The 23,162-nt window shown below is 34.2% G+C and overlaps 1 protein-coding gene across 3 annotated transcripts in view; it reads left to right on the forward strand.

The window, feature by feature from the left end:
• Nucleotides 1–23,162, forward strand: part of LOC121726322 (transcription factor Sox-5) — a 259,272-nt gene that overhangs the window by 188,464 nt on the left and 47,646 nt on the right. For 2 of the 3 annotated variants that reach the window (XM_042113635.1, XM_042113634.1), the window contains 2 exons: nucleotides 9,608–10,147; nucleotides 21,906–22,050. In XM_042113635.1, coding sequence (XP_041969569.1) covers nucleotides 9,612–10,147; nucleotides 21,906–22,050 — 681 coding nt within the window. In that variant the 5' untranslated portion in view covers nucleotides 9,608–9,611. The remainder of the gene's footprint in view (nucleotides 1–9,607; nucleotides 10,148–21,905; nucleotides 22,051–23,162) is intronic. The other variant, XM_042113637.1, reaches the window with a different exon arrangement.

Consider the following 23,162-nt stretch of genomic DNA (forward strand, 5'->3'; position numbering starts at 1 on the left):
ATGCTTGTGTAAGTGTATACGTACACATATTTTTCACACAGATGAAAACTAATTTTGGTTTCGTTTGACAGCTCGAGATTGTTTCTCTATTCCGCTAGGTATAATAACTTTATGTTTATTACCGAAATATGATTGTGAGTCAATTATTTGGATTATCAAAATTGTCAAAATTATTACCATAGACACAGAATATATATTTAGTACTGCCATAGAATAAAATATTTTTCCAATCTTATTCAAATATTTTTAGGCACTAAGTTTCGTATTGTTTTGGTTCACTTGTAGTGACTTAGGTAAACATTTTATAAATTAATATGTATGCCAAAATGTGTGACTCATGTGATTTATTGAAAATCCAATATTAAACTTATAAAACAGTGGTTATTCGTCATTACTTCACATTTTTTGCGTTACCATATCCGTGCAACAAAAACTATAATTTTCACATTGTATTGTTGAGACGGGTCGAGTTATATATTATTGGCAATTCTTCATCAATAAAAGGATGTCGAAATGTCATTGACCCCGACGAGTTCCGGGTCAAAAATGATCCTTCGTCAAATCTATGATAAGAGCTTTACAGCCTCATAGTTTCTGTGAGAAAATACGTGATTAAATTAGAATCGGAAGTTTCATTACTAATTAGTCATCGAAATTCCCACATTTTTTGTTATAAATTATAACTTTATTAGTGCAAAAAATAATAGACCCTATCAGGTCTGCTTCTTTATCGGCTTTATGTTAATTTTGAGTAACTGTTAACACTTCGATAATTTAAATCCATTATTTTTAGATTACTGTTTATTATTATATCATTTTTCAGAACACTCGCATTTTACTCAACGCGAGTCCAGATCTATGAATCGTGCTTATGGCATTACGTTAATAAGCTAGGCGTTTATTTTTTCGAACTGTCATACATCAGCGGGGCCAAAATGGTCGCTTTAGAGAATCATAGTATGATTAATTTTTTTTAATCGCTAAATGGTTACTCTGCTTGCAATTCATGTCTACAAATTCGCACTAGTTTGACATTCGTCAGTTTGACAGTTTTGACAATTCATTTGCTGAATTGATTGAGAATAATTGCTAAATGTGACCATTTTAGCCCCGCTGCATGTCTTCGCGGGCAGACTTGTGAAAACGCCACGTAAACGAAAATACAAGCCTCTTCCATACTTCTGTGCCCGATCCCACTTGGCTCGCGTTGTTGCGCGCCCAATGGGTAATTTCCCCTATTGTACTGGGGCGAATCTTTCGCAAATGTAGCACAAAGTTAGACACAATAAACTTGTTCCCTAATTTGTTATATTTTATTAGTGACGAAGGTCAAAGTCCTTTTTCTGTATGAAATGTAAAAAAATGGTCTTATATAGGTGATAATCTATACATCTATATACATACATAATACATATACATACATATACATACATACATATATACATATAAATAAAATTAGAGTGTCTGTTTGTAATATTGAAAGAACCGTTTTTTACTAAATGCATATGTAATGTATTTTTACAATTTTTGTCTGTATGTCTGTCTGTCTGTCTGTTTGTTCCGGCTAATCTCCGAAATGGCTGGAGCGATTTTGACGGGACTTTTTTAGGCACATAGCTGTTGTAGTAAGGAATAACTTAGTCTACTTTTTAACCGACTTCCGAAAAGGAGGAGGATATAATATAATTTCTCTTTTTTATAAAGGAACCTTAAAAGGGGATTTTTTTTATTTTCTTTGTTATCACTTACCACATTTTGCTGACGCGGACGAAGTCGCGGGCAACAGCTAGTTATTACTATAATTAAAAAACGTCAAATACCTGTAGTGTACCAATACCTATATTATTTTGTAAAAGTCTCACATGGTACATCGTTCGGAATGCTGATTGATTGATTGATGACGCCGAGCCAGATCTGTATTTATATTTAAAGTCAAATTAAACACTCGTACTTAGGCAAATCAAAAAATGTATTTGCAAAACATAATAATAGACGCTCAATAACAAGATTCCAATTTCGTCTCTAACAACCATTATTCAAACATTTCATTTGCAAAGTTTTTTTCTAAATTACCCTTCTTAATGTGCCCATTGAGATGGCGCATTGAAATTCCGTTTAAAGGAAAAGCTTTGAAATTTTATTTTCACCTTATTGTGAATAAAGTTATTATAGAAAAGAATAATCCACTTACTGGCCGAGGAGAAAACAACTTTCTTGGAAATAAGGAAACGTCTTCGCATTCGTCATTCGATTACGGCTACTTCACAATATTTCTATTTAATATTTTTATTGTGCCGGTCTGGGTTTTCGATTTTCAAATGTCCCTTTTTCATTTTGTGCCACGAAAATACGTGATATTTTAGTGCATCGTTTTAAGTGATTACCTAATACGAAATATATTTTCAGTCAAAATAAAAACGCAGTGGATTGTTAACTCGAAACATTTTTTTCGGATTTGACGAAAATAGTGAATATTTGGTTTACACCTGAATAGATTTGAATGGTGGTATCTACGGGGGTATGTATAAATTTTTATTAAAAATATGTACAATAATATAGCGGATAAAATAAAAATTACACTCACAAGTCACAACCTTATCCCTGCTTGCGTAACTTACTTACTTTTTTTCGTCTTCCATATTCGTATTTAAATAAATATTATTTATTTATAAAAAAAAACCGTATTAAGTCAAATTACATATTTTTTAAGTCTTCATTTGGTTCCATCACATTAACTATTGCTATGTGAATTGATTCGTACTCAAATTTTTGTTTTTAAAACCTTTAACACATGTAATGTTAAATAAGCTGTACTCATTATTCTCATTCTAGTACATTTAAAATTTTGTCTTAACATTTACCTGACTTTATTTGGCCCATATTGAATCGCAATCACTCTATCTGAGTAGTTTCCTTCCTTACTAGTTATTAATTATATTACCGACTTCCGTCAAGAGATGGACGGTCCACGTCCTATTACTTAAAGGAAATTGCAGACGCCCCGTCTTAGCACCTAAGGTTTCGCTTCTTCAAATTGAGTGTTATGTTTGCATATTTCAGGACTCATACGTTAGAAGAGTAAAGTGGAAAAGTTGTCTTATATTTGGATTATAGACTTTATAAAAGCAATGCTACTACCAAGTAAGTTCATCAATTAAAGTTTATTTTCTTCATGATGCACGTTCGCCGTTGCTGGTAGAGCTTCCGCCAATTTCAGTGTTTTTTTTTTTTTATGAAATAAGGGGGCAAACGAACAAACGGGTCACCGGATGGAAAGCAACTTCCATCGCCCATGGACACTCGCAGCATCAGAACAGCTGCAAGTGCGTTGCCGGCCTTTTAAGAGGGACTAGGGTAATAGGGGAGGGTAGGGAAAGGAATAGGGTAGGGGATTGGGCCTCCGGTAAACTCACTCACTCGGCGAAACACAGCGCAAGCGATGTTTCACGCCGGCTTTCTGTGAGGACGTGGTATTTCTCCGGTCGAGCCAGCCCATTCGCGCCGAAGCATGGCTCTCCCACGTATGTGTGTCCTCTTTAATCTTAACTTTTTGTAGATTTCTTTTTAATTTCGCACTTTGTCATACTTGTTATGTCGAATAAGTTTCGACAACACAAGTAATGAATGGCAGTTAACTACAATGTGTATGTAAAATGCTAATTTAATTATAATTGTTAACACTAACCTTACCATTCCTACAAGCAATTAAAATAGTATTATCGTTTTTCATTTCAACGCGTGCTGGGCAGCGGAGCATGTAATATTGTTTCGTTGGAGTTTGCTGGGCGCCTGTTGGGCCCCCTCTGTACTAGTTACACCCTAAGGGTCCCCGCAGACTTACAATTTTAAGTTGGCCGACTATCGTACAAACCACAGAAATAGATCAAGATAGAGGCGCCATGTCGCTCGTGTTCATACAAATTGTAGCGACACGGCGCCTCTATCTTGATCTATTTCTGTGGTTTGTACGATAGTCGGCCAACTTAAAATTGTAAGTCTGCAGGGATTAGGGTACGATAGTCGGCCAACAAATGTTGTTTTGCCAATTGTTCTGGGAAAAGAAGATCTCTTAAGAGAAGAGAGAAAAAATAATATTTCAAATCTAATCCTCATTATTAATTAATGTCAGTCTATATTTTGTGTACGAGTAGGTAAGTATATTGTTATTTTTATTAGGTAGTAACATTCAAATTAACATAGAATATTATTCTTAATTTAATCATGTAAGAGTTAGCCATAAAACTTTTATTGCCTAGTAAATTTTATTTTGCATTATATTTAAATAGTTTTTCTTTTCTAAAAATTAATAAATATTTGAATAATCGATTTTCGAAATAAACACAGCATAAAAATTATTATTTATAGTAGGTACCTACTGTTAAAATATTAAAATATTTTAGCTATAAGTGGTCAAGTTTTTGACAGTTTTATTTCATAATAACAAAGGTAAAATATTTATTGTTGAAACTTACTATGACATGTTTAAACATGAAACTGTAAAAACGTCAAGTTTAACTTTTAACAAGACCTTGGGAGACCATGAACTCGTGTGTTAAAATTTTAATAGATATTTGGACCGGAAATGTAGAGTTCCATTTATAAAAGATCGTCATTTATACATCCAGAAAGATTACTTACCATATTAACTATTTGTTTTGAGCATTCGTCAAATTCAGCTTCTTAAAAAAAAACTATTTTAGTTTAGGAAGTAGACCTGTAAAATTTACGGTTATGTGACATTTTAAAAATATTTTCCCTTTTTAACAAACATCATTTTGGTAAAATAATTGATTAAAAGTTAATTAGCTGTCTTGCATATCGGGGGATATTCCGTGTTACACTTTTTGATTTCCTGAAAGCAATTCTGCCGGCAGTTTTCCCGGCAAATCGCTACATTGTTCGCGCCTCCGTGATGTTATTGTGTTGGTAATTGAAAGGAAATTAATAGTTGCACACAATAAACGCTTTCCACATTCTGTAAGCTTTATTGTAAAGGGATAGGGTTTATTTCCCAATAAAAATAACTTTATGTAGATTTGTCAACTATTGGGGGAGTGTACAATTGTCACAGTAAATCCATTTCATGTTCCCAGTTTATTATTGTCAAGTGCAGATTGGTTATTCGTTTCCATTCATTCGACAAGCAGTTCAATAGTCCTGTAAAATTAAATTGTCTTTTAATCTCCGAGGTCCCTGTTGTTTATAATCGGTCAAAACATTGAATTTTAGTACAAAATAATTTGTCTTTAAGCACCCCATTACTCATATTTTATAAGACTTTTATAATGTTGTTAAGGTGTTGACAATGTTGAGTTATGCGGTGTGGTAAATGCGTTCATTTCTAAATTTAACAATCGAATATTGTCGTTTCAGTTGAATACAAGCACAAAAATTGTATTAAACAAAATAAAAACAAACATTTCGCGCTACAGTTTAATTCATAAGGTAGGCATGAAAGTGACTATCTGACAAAATATACAAAGACAATCTCTCAGCAGTGCCGTTAAATAGTCTGCAGTTATTGTGGTATATACTGTTGTGTTAGAATCATAAAGTTAATATACCTATCGGAATAGAGAAACAAAGGCCTGAGCAAGAGAGATGTCACTATCAGTAACACTGCGTGGTAAAAAGAGACGTGTGATACATGATAGCAGAACTTTTTTTTTGACGTCCAGTCGGCACGTGCCGCACGCTGACAATTTAATCTCATAGAAATCATGTTCATATCATGCCTGTGTATTTAGTGTATAGGTACACATATTTTTACACACAGATGAAACCAATTTTGGTTTCGTTTGACAGCTCGAGGTTGTTGCTCTATTCCGCTAGATGTAATAACTTTATGTTTACATCTAGCGGAAGTGTCTAGGTACCTATGATATTAACTTTATGGTTAGAATCTATCCCTTGTTTTAACAGGCAAACTTAAAAGTAATCTGGCAAAAATATCAGACTTTCACCTAATTGATTTGATAAACATTATATTTCCGTCGTAAAATCTTTAGGGCTTAAAACACTGAAGACTTAGAAATGAAAATAATAAAGGAACATTGTGATAACAAAATTCTTAACTTTCCTCTTCCCCTTTGTGGAGCGGCGATAATCAGGTTTGCGACGTCACTGTGTTACGAGGACTTTTATTCCAACACCGAATACTGGACCAGTATTGATTTTTATTTGTTCCAGCTTTTATAATTTACCTTATATAAAAACGAATGTTTATTTACAATTTAAAAACGAAAGAAAAAAGAGAAGATGACATAGGAATGGAATCAGAATTTTAGCTTAAGAATATAAAAAAAATATTCAAAAAAATTGTATTAATAGATTATTCGGTAAATAATTAAGGCCTTTTTGAATAATAAACCAAGCATTTTTAACCGGCCTCTAATAAGTATTGATTCGCCTTTATATTATTCTTCTTAACATTTAGTTGAGTTTAGCAAAGATGTAACTGATAACAGGAGGCGCCATATTGTCGCACATTCTTACAATAAAACCTACACGTACACCCACGAAGTTTAATATTTACGTTATAATACCTATACGGTATACCTATTATGATACTATATCTCAACATTATCATCTGATCTCTACAATCTGAGCACCTATCGACTTAAGGCCCAGTAGTCCCTAAAATAAGCAGGTCGATGTCTGTCAGTACAAATATCGACGTTAAGGACATTAAAATAACATTCATATCAGCGCGCCTTGTACAGTGGCTGTTACGCGCTCGCCGCGTGCCTTAATAATAGAAAATAGGAGTAAAAACCTTTTGTTTTTAGTATTACACAAATCAAATACATCGAATCGTTTACGTTAGGTTACGACACATATACTACATTTTTTGTTTTTTCTAGAAAGTGTGTAATTTAGCCATAAAATGATTTAATTATGAAAAACAGCGTTATAACAGTCATCTTTGAGTTTTTTTCGATCGAGCAGAATTTTTCTGATTGTGTACTGATATACCTTTGCGTATAGGAAATTTTGTCAATTTTAAAACGGTACTTATTTTATACTTAAATAATGACATTTCCTTTACTAAAAACGTGTTTTAAAAAACCCATTTTACGTATTTGCAACAACCACACCGCCTTAAGTTCTTAACACATTTCTTTTGTTTCACTCTTTGTTAATAAAATGTTACGTTATCGTAATTTTTGGTCCTTCGAGATTTTCTACTTGAATATCTTTACAGGAGTACCTAACTATGCGCACGAATAGTCTTGCAAGATATTTTACGAGATTATCTTAATCCCAATTTATTAAAAAAAGGATACTTACTGATTTTTCACTAAAATGTTGATTAATATAAAGTTTCCGCTCTATTAATTGTGTGCTAAACAGACATCAAAGACTCAGACAAGACATTTGTTCATTCAATGAAGACGCAATCGGAGCCTAGTTATAATATAAAAGCAAACGTCATGGTCCAAGAGCCAGTGACAGCTAGACTTTCGTCATTTTATAGAAGCTGAAAGTTTTCCTGTAAGTATAGAGGTGAGAACGACCAGCAACTATGGAGTTTCTGTTACGGTTACTTCAGGAGGGATCCAGTTCTCAAGGTATTATTAACCTAGCTAAACCATCAATCAAGTATTAAGCTCAATTTTTTTTCTTACTCTTTTCGGGATAGCTATAGGAATCTCATCTTCTACCGCCAGTCACTTAAAATTACGAAAGCCTTCCTGTCGCTGGCTCTGACTCTAGCAGACCTACCAAGAAATCCATTTGTTGGTTGAACCAATGAAGACTCAATCAGGACCCAATATTAATTGGGGTGTGCTAACTCACTTTGACAACTATTAGTTCTGTTCCGTTTGTTCCTGTATTACTGTAATCGACTTACTGTTACAGACGCCTTGATTGAACCATGTTTGGATACATTCAATACAGTACAAACATTGCAAGAAATGATCAATATGTCTTTGACTAACTTTCAAAACGTACAACAAAAAAAATGCATAAAACGGTCGCTATTGATATGAGGACTCACAACATACGTTCAGCATAGTCAAGCAGATAAATTGTAATGTAAAAGACGAAATATAGATTTAGCTACTTGCTAGCGGGCTACAGCGAGCTGCATTGAATACAACAAAAACTATGTTAGTCCTAATGTGTTGGGTAAAAAATTAAATTAAGAAATTTAAAAAAAACCCCCGCCAAAACAACTTTAAAAAGTAATGAAATGATATTCATTGCCTTTAAGTTAAAATAATTCCTAACTTGTGTAAAGTAATATTTTAGTCCATAATTGTTGTCAAGGTGTGTCGGGGGACCGCTAATGTAGATGTTTAATTTCACTTAACAAGTTTAAGGATCAATTCACAGCGATCTGAATCGAGATAGGTAATCAGTGACTTGGCGGTTGTAGGTTTTAGTTTACTTGGCGGTCCCCCGACACACCGTGACAACAATAATTATGGACTAAAATATTACTTTACACAAGTTAGGAATTATTTGAACTTAAAGGCAGTAAATATTATTTCATTACTTTTTAAAGTTGTTTTGGCGGGGGTTTTTTTAAATTTCTTAATTTAATTTTATTTCATATTTTTTAAACTTGTGTTGGTTATAGTGCAGAATAATTCCTATCAACAGAATCATATTCTCATGATTACCATCTATCAATGTCCTTTTCGATGAGGCCGTTAATATGAGCCCAAACATGAAACCTCCACTTTGGGTTCATACAAAGCTCGGTTCCCATAAAATCTAGGTGATGCTGCAGCAGCAGCATGTAAATATTTACTGTTTATACTTTATCTACTTCTTACTAATTGTGGCAATTAAAATGAGCCCAAACACGAAACCTCTGCTCATAGTTGGCGAGGAGTTGGATATCCTATTGATTACCAGTTGATGCTGCAGCACCAGGTCAACTTTCTATTATTATGTGTATACGTATATTGTATATTCACAAATGTCACGAACTAGAAAGAAATATAAAACCCATCAAACGACTACAAGTTGCTAACAGCCTTTCATGAACCAGATAAACCCTGATTGTCCAGTATTGAGCAGGGTAATGATGATGAATTATAGCTAAGAACACTCTCGATCATGTCAGCTTTCAAACAAAAAAAACTAGATCAAAATCGGTCCACCCGTTTGGATGCTACGATGCCACGGACAGATACACACACAGACAAACAGAGAGACAGACAGACACGTCAAACTTATAACACCCCTCTTTTTTGTCGGGGGTTAAAAATGACCTAGCCAACTTAGAATAGCAAACTAAAAGTGTTAATTCGGGACCTAATTTATTTCCAATAAACGAGCTTTATGGACACCTTAAGTCCAAAGTGCAATTAGTAGAATCAGCAGAGCCCAATTAGGTTTAACGAAGCGAGTTCTGCTCGGAGTTGGTAGCCTCCTGCTGTGTGTTTGTGTTTGCAATATTGTACACTATTTAAAGGATTAGGATAGCGGGCTCGAAGTTTTGGGGGACTAGGATGCTTTGCTTAAAAGTCTTAATGATTACGCAGAATTTGGAATTCGTACTTTTGACATATTATGAAATGAATATTTGGTTTAAACGAAATTTTGGAATATTCAATTCTGTAAGATTTTAACCACGCTTGTTTGTTCACAGAAACATGTCATCTAAACGAAAGTCGCCGCCGTCAAAATTGCAAGAAGGAGCAGCGGAAACGGAGAAATCGGAGGCCGGTCCAGCGACCCAGGAGTTCTCCGACCACCCCGAATCGGACGACAACGACCAACAGAACTTTTACAAATTCTCGCCAAGCTCCTCCCCCCGGACCTCGATCAGTGACGAGGAGGCCCACTACGAAGACGAGCATCCGAGCAAGAAACAAAGGTTCGAACAATCATTAGACATGACAAATAATCTCCTAGTTCCCTCATCTTTTTTAAGTCTCCACCAAGTGAACGACCTCCAAAGGAGGCGGGGCTCGTCGGAGTGCAGCAGTCCCGGGGCGGATGCGAAAGTTCTGGGCCTGTGCAACAATAACAATTCACTGCTGAATCACAATAGTGCGTTGTCATTGGGCCCACCTCATAAGCGTTCTATGGATGATGTTTTAAAGAGGTTAACGTCTAAAATGAATAATAGTACGATAAAAGAGGAGAAAAGGCCCACGCCGTCCACGACGCCGGTTAAGCAAAACAAGTAAGTTGCCTTGTTTGATAACAGAGCTACTAACCAACACACTAATAGTTTATTATCTTTATTTTAATGTTACTTCATTCAGATAGATTGTAATAATTTGAGTAAATCCAACGTAGTTGGTCACTTTTCGCTTCAATTTGAATGAACCTTGAATTTCGACCTTCCCCTTAACAATAAACATAGCAGATAACAATGTTAATTGTTATTTTTAATAATAGACGGGTAATTTCCGTGATATTGGCGGAATGTTTACCGAGTGATACGGATATGATAACATCATGCGTATTATCATTAGTGGTTAGTTATTGTCAGAAGATCAATGTACAATGTTCATCTTCTCAGGTAGATAGTAAATCTTACATAGACATGTAATATAAATGTTTTAATACACCGTTCACGAGAAATGTCTACATTCTCAAACGCTTTTCATGAGATGGTTACTTGATATTCTTGTCGTTCTGTTCAGTAGAGATAGATGTAGAAGTATATAATCTAAGACTACAACGGGAGTAACGCGCGTACATAAATACCATTAAAACCAAATAATGGTACTATATTCCTCAGTCTCAGCAATTTTCTTATCCACTTCTAATTTTAACATTAACATAAAAAGTTACAAAGAAACAGATACCATTAAAGCTAAACTGTCGTGAGCATAATGACGTATTAATGTTTTAGTTGTATTTAATTACCGCGTTTTAGTGGTGTGAGTGGTTTTAGCGTTTAATGTTACTTTTAGTAGCTGTGTCGTAGCCGGTGTGAGACTATTTGCTGGTCGTTCCACTGTTTAATTGGGCGTATTATGGCTCATTAACTACAATGTTAAGGGTTAGACCACCGCAGGTTAACATTAAAGATTCATTTTAACGCTTTTATACGACACCGAGAATGCCGCTGCAGCTTGTGTTAATTTAGGATAATATTAATAATTTTGTTTGATTTAAAATTTTATAAATTTCGCTGTAGAGGTGAATTCGAAAGCTTGTTATTATAGCAACAGTATAAACCCTTTAATGTTATACTTCTACGAAAAACTCTGTTTGTCATAGAAATATAATAAGTTTAATAATAATTTATAATACGAAGACGCTTTGGCTTCTAAGTGTACCTGTCCTTTAATAAACGAAACTTATAAAAGATATTAAATTTTAATTAGTAAAAATTAAGGCAAAGGGATTATCATGATAGAAACTAAAACATTAGTATTCAATGTTAATATTCAGAGTAGTTTAATGAGTTTTCCATTTTACGAGTCGGTTTAGTTAAAAGCTGATAAAAGATCATGAATACGTCGTAAAAGTGTTGATACGCTGCTAAATGGCATTAGCTGCCTATCTCCCTAGTAAATCTAAAAATATTTACATAGTAACATAAAAGTGTGACCCAATAAATAAATTACAATTTTCTCAAAGTATAATAATTACTAGTTAACGCCCGAAACTCCGTTGCGCCTAAATTCGTTTATTACGCGAGAACCGATACCTGAGAAATTTCTCAGGTATTAGAAGTAACTCATGTCCTTTCCAGGGAATCAAATTATCTGCATACCGAGTATCAACAAAATTGATTCAGCGGTTTGGGCGTGAAGAGGTGATAGATAGACAGACACACTTTCGCATTTATAATTTTAGTATAATTACCTAGATATTTACAAGATTGTGCGCACAAACGCGAATTTGAGAATAACAATGTAGATATGTAGATATTATATTAATATACAATTTGTCCAGTATAACTTGAACTGACCCTTGCATAGTTATCATCTCTTTATCAGTTAGGTGAAACACGTTATCGGGGCTCTTACTAGCTGGTTGAGTTACAATTAGATCGAGATATTGTCTGCGAAAGCCGGGTGAAGGTGGTGTCATGTCCGATCTATGTCAATATTTCTATTTACACAGACTATCACGTATTATCTTAATTAATGAGAATTATAATTGTTGTTTTCGCGGACGTCGGTTACTATGGTACATTGTTTGTCTATGATTATAATAATCTAGATTTATTACTTTGTATACAATGATCATTTAGTCTCTATCACGAGTCGGCGGCGTGGATTGGACTGGAAAAGCTAGAAGATAACTAGTTCCGTGCAGACGGTGCAGGTCCTAGGTCAACATGAAAGACCTAACGTCCCAAGTCTCCCTTAGTACTTTAGACTTTTTCATTATAATAAACTAGATGACGCCCGTAACTCCGACGAACCGCGACACAACATTTTCCGCGATGAACATTATCCAATGTCCTTTCCTGAGACTCAAAGTGTCTCCATACCCAATTTCAACAAAATCGGTTCATCGGTTTTCTCTTCACACCGAAGAGGTTTTCTCTTCATTATAATGCTAGTATGGATCTTAAGTTATTAACAATAGCACTAACGTCATTAGTAGAACTAAGTAAAGCCCTGTAGCTTGATCTACTGCATTCATTAGCTCTACATAGTTTAGCCGCATAATATCAAGCCCAACAGATCACTAACATTAACCTCACATAACCCAACCGAATAACGTAGGTTATGAATTCCTTTAATCTGAATTAAGTCATAACACACTGACGAGTCCATTGTCCCGCGGCACGATAATTAACAAGTGCTAATCGCGCCTCAAACATTAAGACGTGAAGATCCATCTGACTTATGACTGATATGAACCCATTTTTATAACCCAAGATTCAAGCGGCTGCGACTTTCTATCGTTTGAAGCCATGGCTATATTTCAAGAAAAAACTTTGGTTAAAAAATAAGATATAGAAAATACATAGTTGTGAATATAGAAAAGTATGAAAAGCAGAAAGTGATTCTAATTTTACTATGACTTTAAAATATATAGTCGTATGCTGCTATGCTTAGGATAGTTTTTTTAGATGTAAAATTCACAAATGAAATGTTACTTTCAAGTTATAAGATATCAAATCTTTAATCTAAAGAAGTTATCAATTCAGTTACATCTCAAATTGTCTGGGTAATATAAAATTTCAAAAACGCTACATCTCATAACTTACAGACAATCCCAATAGACAATGGAGCAAAAACTAATGTGTACAATGATATATTCGTGTTTTAAGAGCACAATTTATAAGACAGGTAGAGGCTTAGCTAGCAACAATTAATATTATTGTTATTGTTCTTTCACCTGTGTTCATTTGGGAAGAGCACCATGACTCATAGGATGGTGATTATCTACAATGTATCAAAATATTCACCGTTATGTAAAATGCCTCTACCGAATCCATTTAGGATGTGTATTGTAGGTTCAAATCAGAAGCATTTTATGTTTTATTACAGACTAGATGACGCCTGCAACTCAGCAGTATGTGCGTGAATAGGTAACAGACAGTCAGGTAGACAAACAGACACACTTTCGCATTTGTAATATTAGTATGGAAGTATGGATAATATTATAATCTAGGTTGAAATCAGAAGTAATTTAGCTTTGATTATACATTTAATTTTATCTCATGCTGTCGCATTCGCATAAAAATCTGTACCTTCCATTCTTATAAGTTTGAGGCTATCAATTCGCGGAATGAAGCAATAAAACATTGGACCAATTGTTTAAATCATGTCAGTAAAGTTCGGTAGTTAGACTTCACGTGGCTCCGTCTGCCTCCTGCCGGCTTCGCGAAATTAGTTTTTATACCCTGCTGGGTTCGGCCAGTTTTTGGACCTAAAATCGACTATACCATTTTTGTGCTCTAACAAGCTATGCTAATTAGATTTTTGTTTGCTCCATTGACAATATTTGACGTAGGTTTTTCACCACCGGGTTTGTAAAATTTAACTGCTCTTAATATCAATAATACGAGTATTATTTATGTTACATGTTTCTTTTTCCCTTTTCTTTACAATAAAAACATCAAAATCTCCCTCAAGACATCTCTTATTTTCAGTATAACTATGTAACACGATATTAGAGTAAAGACGTATAACTTCAAGTATTTGTAAAATAATCGACTCATTATTATTTATCTAATAAGTTTTATGTTGCAAGTTGTTTTGTTATGTAAATACAGCAATGTTGCTGCCATTTTATATAATAACAGGGTCTTGTGAGGTAAATTGAATACATAATAAGACTGTCGTGTCCACAGACAATCGACAAGGCCTTCGGACAATGCGCCTTTGAGGAGCACAATAAGTCTTTATGGCGTATGACAAAGTGGCATTCTGCAAAGATTTCTTCGGCCATAGAAACAACAATATATCACTGTTGCAATTGTCAGTTTTATGTTCTGTTTATGTGTATTGCTTTTTAAGTGATTGCGCTTCCATGTTTTTTAATTGCATGTGCGGTGGGAGTTCCTTCTATACGTTAATCATAAAAGCAGGAGAATAATTTATGTCAATCTGCCTAGTTTGTTTTAGCTCTCAATATATTCTTGGTTACCGTCTTAGACTTATCATACCTATTTGGTTCGCGTACAAAAACTTCTCTATTCATTGCGGTCGTCGGAATAATAAATTATGTGTATTGCAAAATTGTTGTACCGAGTTCACTTTGTCGCTTTCCCGCCTTCATCATTTGAAATTGGAATGCAGCGTTAAGCGCAACGCGGTGATTGGTTCATACAATATTCAGGCCAGCCAATCGCAGTGGGGCTGTGTTGCCAGTGCATCAAAAATTCTATCTGAATAACCCAGTGTGGCGAGCACTAAAAATGATAATACTAACATACAATTTCCGATGAAGAATTCATGTAACATGCGCTTTTATATTGGACAGATTCGCATTCGCTAGATGAATTTATTTATGAGGCAACAGCCATTCATAGTTAATCATAACTAGTTAGCTTACTGCTTAGTTGTAAGGTCTTAATAATTACCCAGAATCACATCATCGTAAAGTTAAAACTTCACCATAACCTGAACAACGATCAAATAAAAAAAAGAAAAGAAAACGTTTTGCTACACAACATCCTGTACAACTAGAATCTTTCAAATGCAATTCCACAAACAAACAGGGTGTTCACGTTTGTGAGGGAAACCGTATTTTACCTTTGCAGGGACTGTTCTGACCTTAACCTGATTTAAAATGCTATCGTACGCCCCCGCCGACAGTAAACAGTGCCGCCAACTCAATAAAAACGCAATGACGGACGAGCCGACTAGTTTTTAAATAATAATGCATTGTTTTTGTTCGTCTATGATAATGAGTGAAAATAATTGAAGATCGTTTCCCTAGCTGTGAGAGATTGGAAGTGGTTTTCATTATAATGGAGACTTGTTAGATAATTTCATATGGTTGTTCTAATTTATTTTTTGTTTTATACGTAATATTATTCAAAATATTACAAATAGAGCTGTTGTTATACATGGCGCTAATAAAGAGTACCTATAGGTTTTCTAAACTTCAAATGAAGCTACTAACTGTCGGAAACTTAGCGAAATCTTAGTAAAAATTACTGTTAGATTAATAAATACATAATAATAAACATGCTGAGCTAAAAACTTATGAAGATTTTCAACAATAAAATAATCTAACAAACATTTCCTTGTACTCTTGTCGTATCCACACAATTTTGTCGCGAGGGTAGAACCGTGAACAAGACGAATAGGTCTCGTCTCGCGTTAAGGGATTTTTTATTGTGCCGCGGTAACCCTACTGTTGAATACTTTAACAAGTAGACGCGCACAAAGACAGCGTCATTGTCACATCATTGTCTCACAATCATTACGCCATTGTTTCTGAGACTGCAATTATTTTCGAGATGCGGTCAAGTCTACTTCACTATTATGATCCAAGTATTGTTAAATAATTGTTTCGGTTTAGTCATTTACCGCAGTTGAAAGAAGTTTCGTAAAACGTCACCAAATGGCGCTGTATTAGTTGACCTTTGTAATTTCTACCTGTTTGTATCTTTTTACTTGCCAACCTTCTTTATTAACAAGTAAGTAATAACTCTTAAAAGTATTGTAAAGATACCAAAAAAAAAAAATACAGCAAACAATTGAAGACCGCAAATTAAACTCAGCTCTGTCACTGTTATCCCTAAAAAAAATGCGGCATAAAGAGAGAACAATCATAATTAAGCCCACAAAAGACTCGATTTAATATCTCTCTGCATTACTAATTAATATATCAATCGATCATAATATCAAAAACCTAATTATCATTAATATCTTACTTGTAACAGAATCAAAGAAGCCCCGTCTTATAATGCGGGGGCAATTATTTTCTCATTCGCTTCCTCTAAGCTCCGTCAAAGCGAAATTTTGATCGAAAACTGGGGAGAAAAATCAAAGTAAACTTTTAAAAAGAATGAACCTAAAATGACATGTTTTTTTTTAAATTATGACACCGTCAGGTGGGCGTGACGTTAGATATTGAGTCCGTCGCTCCTGAGACTTTTTAAAATATCCATCGAACTTTATACAGGATGCCGGAGTTTTACGATATCGACTTTGTAAATATTGGAATATAAATTGACTTTGTTATCTCCATTTAGGTAATTTTCAACACGTAATAAAGTCTTGTTTAAAGTTTCTTTTATAAACATTGTCTTTGATTTTTTATGTCCACGAAATTCTGATGAAGTCTTATGGAATTTTTGTTTTTTTTCTTAATAGATTTATATCGATAATGGATTCCAAATTAATTAAATGGTCCGATTCAAGTAATTTAATTACGTCAATAACTATTACCATTGACCTAAAAACTTCAAACAAATACCAAAAACACGTTTTGAATGTCGTTCGGTGAATTCCTTTGCGTTATTGAGATGTACGTTCGATATCGTAACTTGACAAACGTTTCAACAGGATTGCGTCGGGAGCACCATGTATGTGGCGCGGGTCTTGCATTTTAATGACGTCACCCCGGTTACAGTAACCCTTGAGATTTCCGAATGCCGCCGCCTTTTGTTTATTTTTTACCCGAGCCAAGATAAGTAGAGTGAAATGAAGTTGACAGAATAAATTGCGTACGGATTCCGGTTCTGGCGATTTGCGAAATTATTTTTGTCGAAATGCGAGTGTGGTCTCGGTAATTTCGGTAATTTCTACCGTTATATTTTTCGGTGTAGAAATTAGCTGATGTAATCATATTTGCCGTTATAAAGCGGGTAAGAATAGACAATTTTCCGAATGTTTTTCGACAGTCATTTTCAGAATTGATGTTTGAGGCTATGTCGCTTTATATATTTATTTTGGAGAAAGCTACCCTTTAAGATAAGAAAATTAAAGATGTTTAAATGAAAATTAAAGATTTTTTTGTGTGTATCTTAGCTACCCAGAATACCTATTATGCTTTTGTTAGACAAAACGTAAGTAGCTGTAAAAGTGATATTTTTTTTTAAAAATCGTGCAAAGCGAGCGAGGGAAAAATGTAAAAACTGTATCAGATTCTGGTCTTAATAATATATTATTACGGTTAAATAACTGAAACAAAGATAATTGCTAAAATTATTCAGAAAACATGCCGCTTCGGAAACAGGTGGTAGAGTCAGCAGGCAAAGTGTCATTTTCCAAAAAAAATAAATATTTTTCTCCCATGACCCTTTAAAAAATAGAAGCTACCTTTTCGATCTTTACTAGAATAATATAATGGCCAGTACCTTAATTATTGCAGATCATAGATCAAACTTGGTACTTATTGTGATTGGGAAAAGAAAAAGTTGGCGTGATTTTGGCAATGTTTGCTGACCGTACGACAATGGGAGCACTTTCTCCAAGTTAAATGCCAACGGTCAATCATTTCGGACAGTTATCGTAACGAGCTCTGATTAACTTATTTTTTGTCACACCTTAAACAGCTCATCAAAATATCGATCGTAAAATACATGCGATAACACAGAGTGCGCGTATAAATAATATTTAAAATGACAACCAAAAACTTCATTCATGTCATCTAAATATTAAAAAAAATACTCACTTTTAATTTTTATTTCTAAATATACTTAATCAATAAAAATTAAAAGATTATTACTTACAATAGAATGAAGCAGGTCAATCGCCTTTGTTGAGCATAATATTATAAGCACCTGTTTCTTATATTATTACGACATTGTCAAACAATTTCGATTGCAATATTCACATCAAATAAAGCCTCTCTTTGACACCATGACAACTAACTAGACAATAATTAAAGTGGAGCAATAATTAGTATGCAAATCCTGTACACTGGCTGAACATTTGAATTTTATATACTTACTAGAGAATAATAAAATTATTCAAATAAGCAGCATAATGCATAAATTAATGGTCTTTTGCAATATATTTAACACCTGCTTTGTTCGCTGACCTCTAATAAGATCTTTGTCAAAATCTCTTGAAAAAAAGTGGGTCAACCGTTTCCACAAAACTCAGGCCGCAGAGGCATGTCTCTGTTGTGGATGGTTTATACAGTATTTTCCGAGCGAAGTAACCGCTCTTCAAATACTGTAGTGCCTGGGACAAGATTTTTTTAATGTCAGTATGGTTGCCAAGCTCACGCATAGTGCACGCTTTTTGGAAAAGTTTCCAAAAAGCGCGCGTTCTTATTTAGCGAAGACAGTGTGGTGTAAGAAAGGGTGGCATAATGCAGCGGTATTGAGGCTGTATTTTATTTTCCTGCTCACTGGGAATGCCATTTGTTATTTATTGTCTCGATCATGTCTTTTTTCTATCCAATTCTTTTGGAACTCAGTAGAGAATTAAATTCATACCTCCGATAAGTGTCCTATGATTGGGCTCTTTTTACATAAATAAATTCACTTTCAAAAACGCATATAGCTAAAGTGAAAGATAATAAAATCGAAAGATTTTACTCAAAAGTAATGTTAATTTCAAAAGTAATCTTATTTTCATAAAATCAATGAAGAATTAAGTAAATATGACAATAATTTGCAGATAAGAACTAACATTTACATAGTCGATATAAACCTTCATACTAGGTCATAATACCTAGACGTCTTACATCTCTTGTAAAACAAAGCTGGGACGTGATGAAAAGCGGTGTATCATGGTGTCTTGCGCGGCGCCCGGACGCGCCATTAATAATTCAGTTCCGCCCTCCAATGCATTCGTTTGTAACTCGCCCCTACCATGGGACAACTCGAACTCGAACGAAACGCTATCTCGAATTTATCGAAAAATGTTGCAGTGTCTAACTTTTAATAGGGTTTTAGGTAGCTGATTAAACTTTTTATGGAGACATATAAGTAGATAATATGTAATTCGTACAGTAATGACTGATTTGTACAGTAAAACAAATGTTTTACGCCTAGTTATTAACAGCAAATAATTTCCTTTCCAGTCGTATAATATTCAAGCAGTAGTTCAGTAGCGCTTTAAAGTTTATCCTGTAATAACAACCTTTGTTAGACAACTCCGTCTCGAAGCCTCTGAAACCGACATGAATAATTTACATACCCACCTTCGGAAACTGTATGCTAAATTTTAGACTACACTCAGATGACTGGCAAACAGAAATGTTTGTGTTATCATGTTTATGTGGTCTTGTGTGAAGAAAATTCCGTACAACCTGCGAGTTACTTATCTTTATACTTAACAAGTTATTTCATATCTTAATGTTCGTAAATTTAGTAAGATTACAATTGTTTGTTTAGTGTGACTATTTTTATCATAGTTATCAATATCACGCGGCATGCTCTATTTTAGGAATTATTAAGATAATGCTGCTTGTTTATATAATCCAACATTTTGCTCATTCAAAAAGTATTTTACAAAATACTGCTTTTATACTTGTAATATTTTATCATGACATATTGTGTTACTTACGGCCGATAGTTTCGGTATAATAATATTATAGTTTCGGTCAGAATGATCTTACCGAAGTCATTTGTGTATTGTCGTCTTTGTGCGCAAGTATGGTCAGCTCAGCCAGCGATCGGTTCAGCCGGAACAATAATGCTTCCCCATACAATATGAAATAAAATAAAAATAAAAATTGTTTTATTTCTGAACATATTTTAAGAAAATACTTTCAGAACGTTGATATACTACCGTAGTATGTCTACCACCGTTTCGGGAACTAACCCTGCGAGAAGAACCGGCGTAAGAAACTCGCAGGAGGCCTACTTTTTTACCAAAAAAAAGCGAGATAAACAATTAATCTTTTAAAATAAAATATACAATGATGTAACTTAAAATTATACAATGTCAATTACATCATCCATACATATTGTAAGTCATACAATAAAGTAGAAGTAGCCTTGCAAGCAGCCATCCTACTCCCAAGATGTGCCATCGTTTATGAAATCATTGACCTTATAATAGGCTTTGGCACACAAACGCTCTTTGACTACTTTCTTAAAGTATTATGGGGTATACTATTATGGGGTTCTATACTCGACTTTAAAACACGTAGTAACTGCGATCGGTCAGCGAATGAAATGAATCGACACATTAATTGTTTCTGATCCGACCGGGCATCAGTTCGCTATCAGTTGCTCTGACAACGCTTTCACATCGCAAACCAGACTAACTGCACTTCTATTATAAGTATTATAATGCCGGTCTATGATAAGCATTTTATCTCCTTCGAGTCGCCAGTCGAGATATCATTATCGCCATCATAATTATCGTCTCGATAAGTAAAAATAACTCGTTTCCGTGGTAGGGACTGTTTTAGAATACCTGCCAGTGAACTGCAATAATAGTACTGACTACTGACTACTTGATTTTTATAAAGAGTACATTAGATTATAATATTTTGTTCGGTTTCTGTTTAGAAGGTAAACAGTAGCTAAAGTACCTATAGTCCACAACAGCTGTTCCTATTCACACCTGCTCCAGCATGGATCACTATAACACCAAACACTAAAAGATCATATCTATAGAGCCTAAGGCTAAGTGAAAGTTAAGATAAGGAAACGCGTAAATAAATATCGAAAAGTGTTATAAAGAGTGAATACTTAAATAGAACAAAATTGAGTAGCAAATATCCACAATTTTCAAACAATAATTTAAACTGAATAATGTTTTCCTGTTTTATATACTTAATGAAAATAATACTGGATAAATGGTGGTATGAGGCTTGGGCGTATGAAATACTTTTGAAAGCCTTAAGGCTTAAATAGCGTTAATTATTTAGCTAGAATTATTACGTCTTGACTCTTGTTAACATTTGCCATGCTAATTTATTAAATTATAATTGTTTCAATAGTTGACGCCTTGGTATGATAATTTTAAACACACAAACAAAATAGTAAAAATGTATTAATCTACGATAAGTCACCAATTGTTGATAGTTAAATTATGTAAAATTATGCTTTTGCTACCAAAACAAAATTTACGATTAGTGTGCACAATAAAATTTTAATTTTAACAAGTCAAAGATACTTTAAAAAACAATTTTTATATCGTAAAGGTTAAAGGAATAAAAATCTTATCGAAACAACTTTTATTTTCTATTCAAATTTTATCTTCTAGTAAATCAATGTTGTGTAAGTAAATAAGCATTAGTGTCCAGGTGTTGTGTCAAAAAATTCGATTGGTTGATAGTCCAATTTGGTGTCCATTCTAACATATTAATTGTTCAAATGTGACATGCGGCACAACGAGAAAAAAAGTACAAAAGTGACGAAACGAATAGGAAAAAAACATATTATAAAAAACATGGTTTACTAGGTCGTGTTGATACACGACCGTTTGCTTCTACTAAAAATTCTTTAAATACGATGATCTCTTACACCTATGCTTACACCAACCATCACACATTAGACGTTAATCATTTCACAATCCCAGTTAATTTTCCCTAAGAAAGGTCCAAGTTAGGTCCTCCATCCCCACAGTGATACTCAACGTAATTTTCTTCTCCAGTGACCGTCGCGGCGTGCTGGACGCGGCAGCGATACAAGCCCTGGCAGGCGAGAGTGTGCTGGAGAAGGAGAGGCAGCTGTCCGAGATGATTCTCCAGCTGCAGATGGTGAGGGAGCAGCTGCTGTCGCAGCAGGAGCATAATAAGGTAAAGTTCCTAATAGTGCTTAAGATATTGTAGAATTTTCTGAGATTAGATAAGAAACTGATCAGAAGATATTCTAATCAGAAGATCAGAAGTGAACTAAAAGTGAAATGAACAAAGCTACGATAGAGATGGTAGGAATGGAGCAATACCGATAAGGAATGCATTTGAGAGAGCAACTATTGGTATCATTATTGGTAGTACCATCATTTCAAGAACGTTTTCAGGAAATGATGACGTATTGACTACACTACTTACGTAGACTACTTTACCTAGCAGCTAAGTAATACAAAAAACTTTTGTCTCAGGACGCCTTCGTTAGAATAAAATGTAGTTAAAATATTTAAATTCAATTTGAACAGAATGGATGCAATTTAAAGTTTCCTACGAACTGTATTTAAACTTGGTACGTACCAAATTTAATTTGCAGAAAGGGTTACAAATAGACTTTCTAAAGATAAGAAAGAAACGAGAAGAGACAATGGTCAACATTGATTTTTATTAAAAAATGTTCGTATTTATTAAGAGGGCGACTAACCCCAAAAAATTAAACATCGTCCTTCTCTCTTCACACTCACGCCCGTCTTTCATATGCCAGGTGAAAACGAACGACGCGGATTCATCGCCAAATTAGTTTTTTCTCAATAACTCGATAAATATACAATATTTTAAAAATCTGCTAGGTCGATCTCTCAATGATAGAATTTTATACAATGTGTTAAAATATTACCTTAATTCAATGCACGGTTACGGCAATAAATGAAAAATTCGTGAAAATTAGATGTATATTTGTGATTTTTTTCTATCGAGAAAATTTTAGGATATCGTGTTTTTGCTCAGATCGAATTCTCGGAAATATAATGTAGTATCTAATTTTAGAAAATGAAATAATTCGGGGCTTATTTTCAAGTATAAAAATGAATTATAAAATCGACATTTTAGGGTTAGTCGCCCCCTTAATCTAATTTTGAACTAACTGCGATCTTTCTTTCACAAAAAATTCAGATATAACATTGCATTCACATGGCTTTTAATACTTCTTGAACCTATGGTTTTTTGGGTATTTTGTGTATTAAACCTGCCTTTGTTTATTTGTTCGATTTTTTCAAAATTTT

Source organism: Aricia agestis, chromosome 4, assembly GCF_905147365.1.
Source record: "Aricia agestis chromosome 4, ilAriAges1.1, whole genome shotgun sequence".
Lineage (NCBI taxonomy): Eukaryota > Metazoa > Arthropoda > Insecta > Lepidoptera > Lycaenidae > Aricia > Aricia agestis.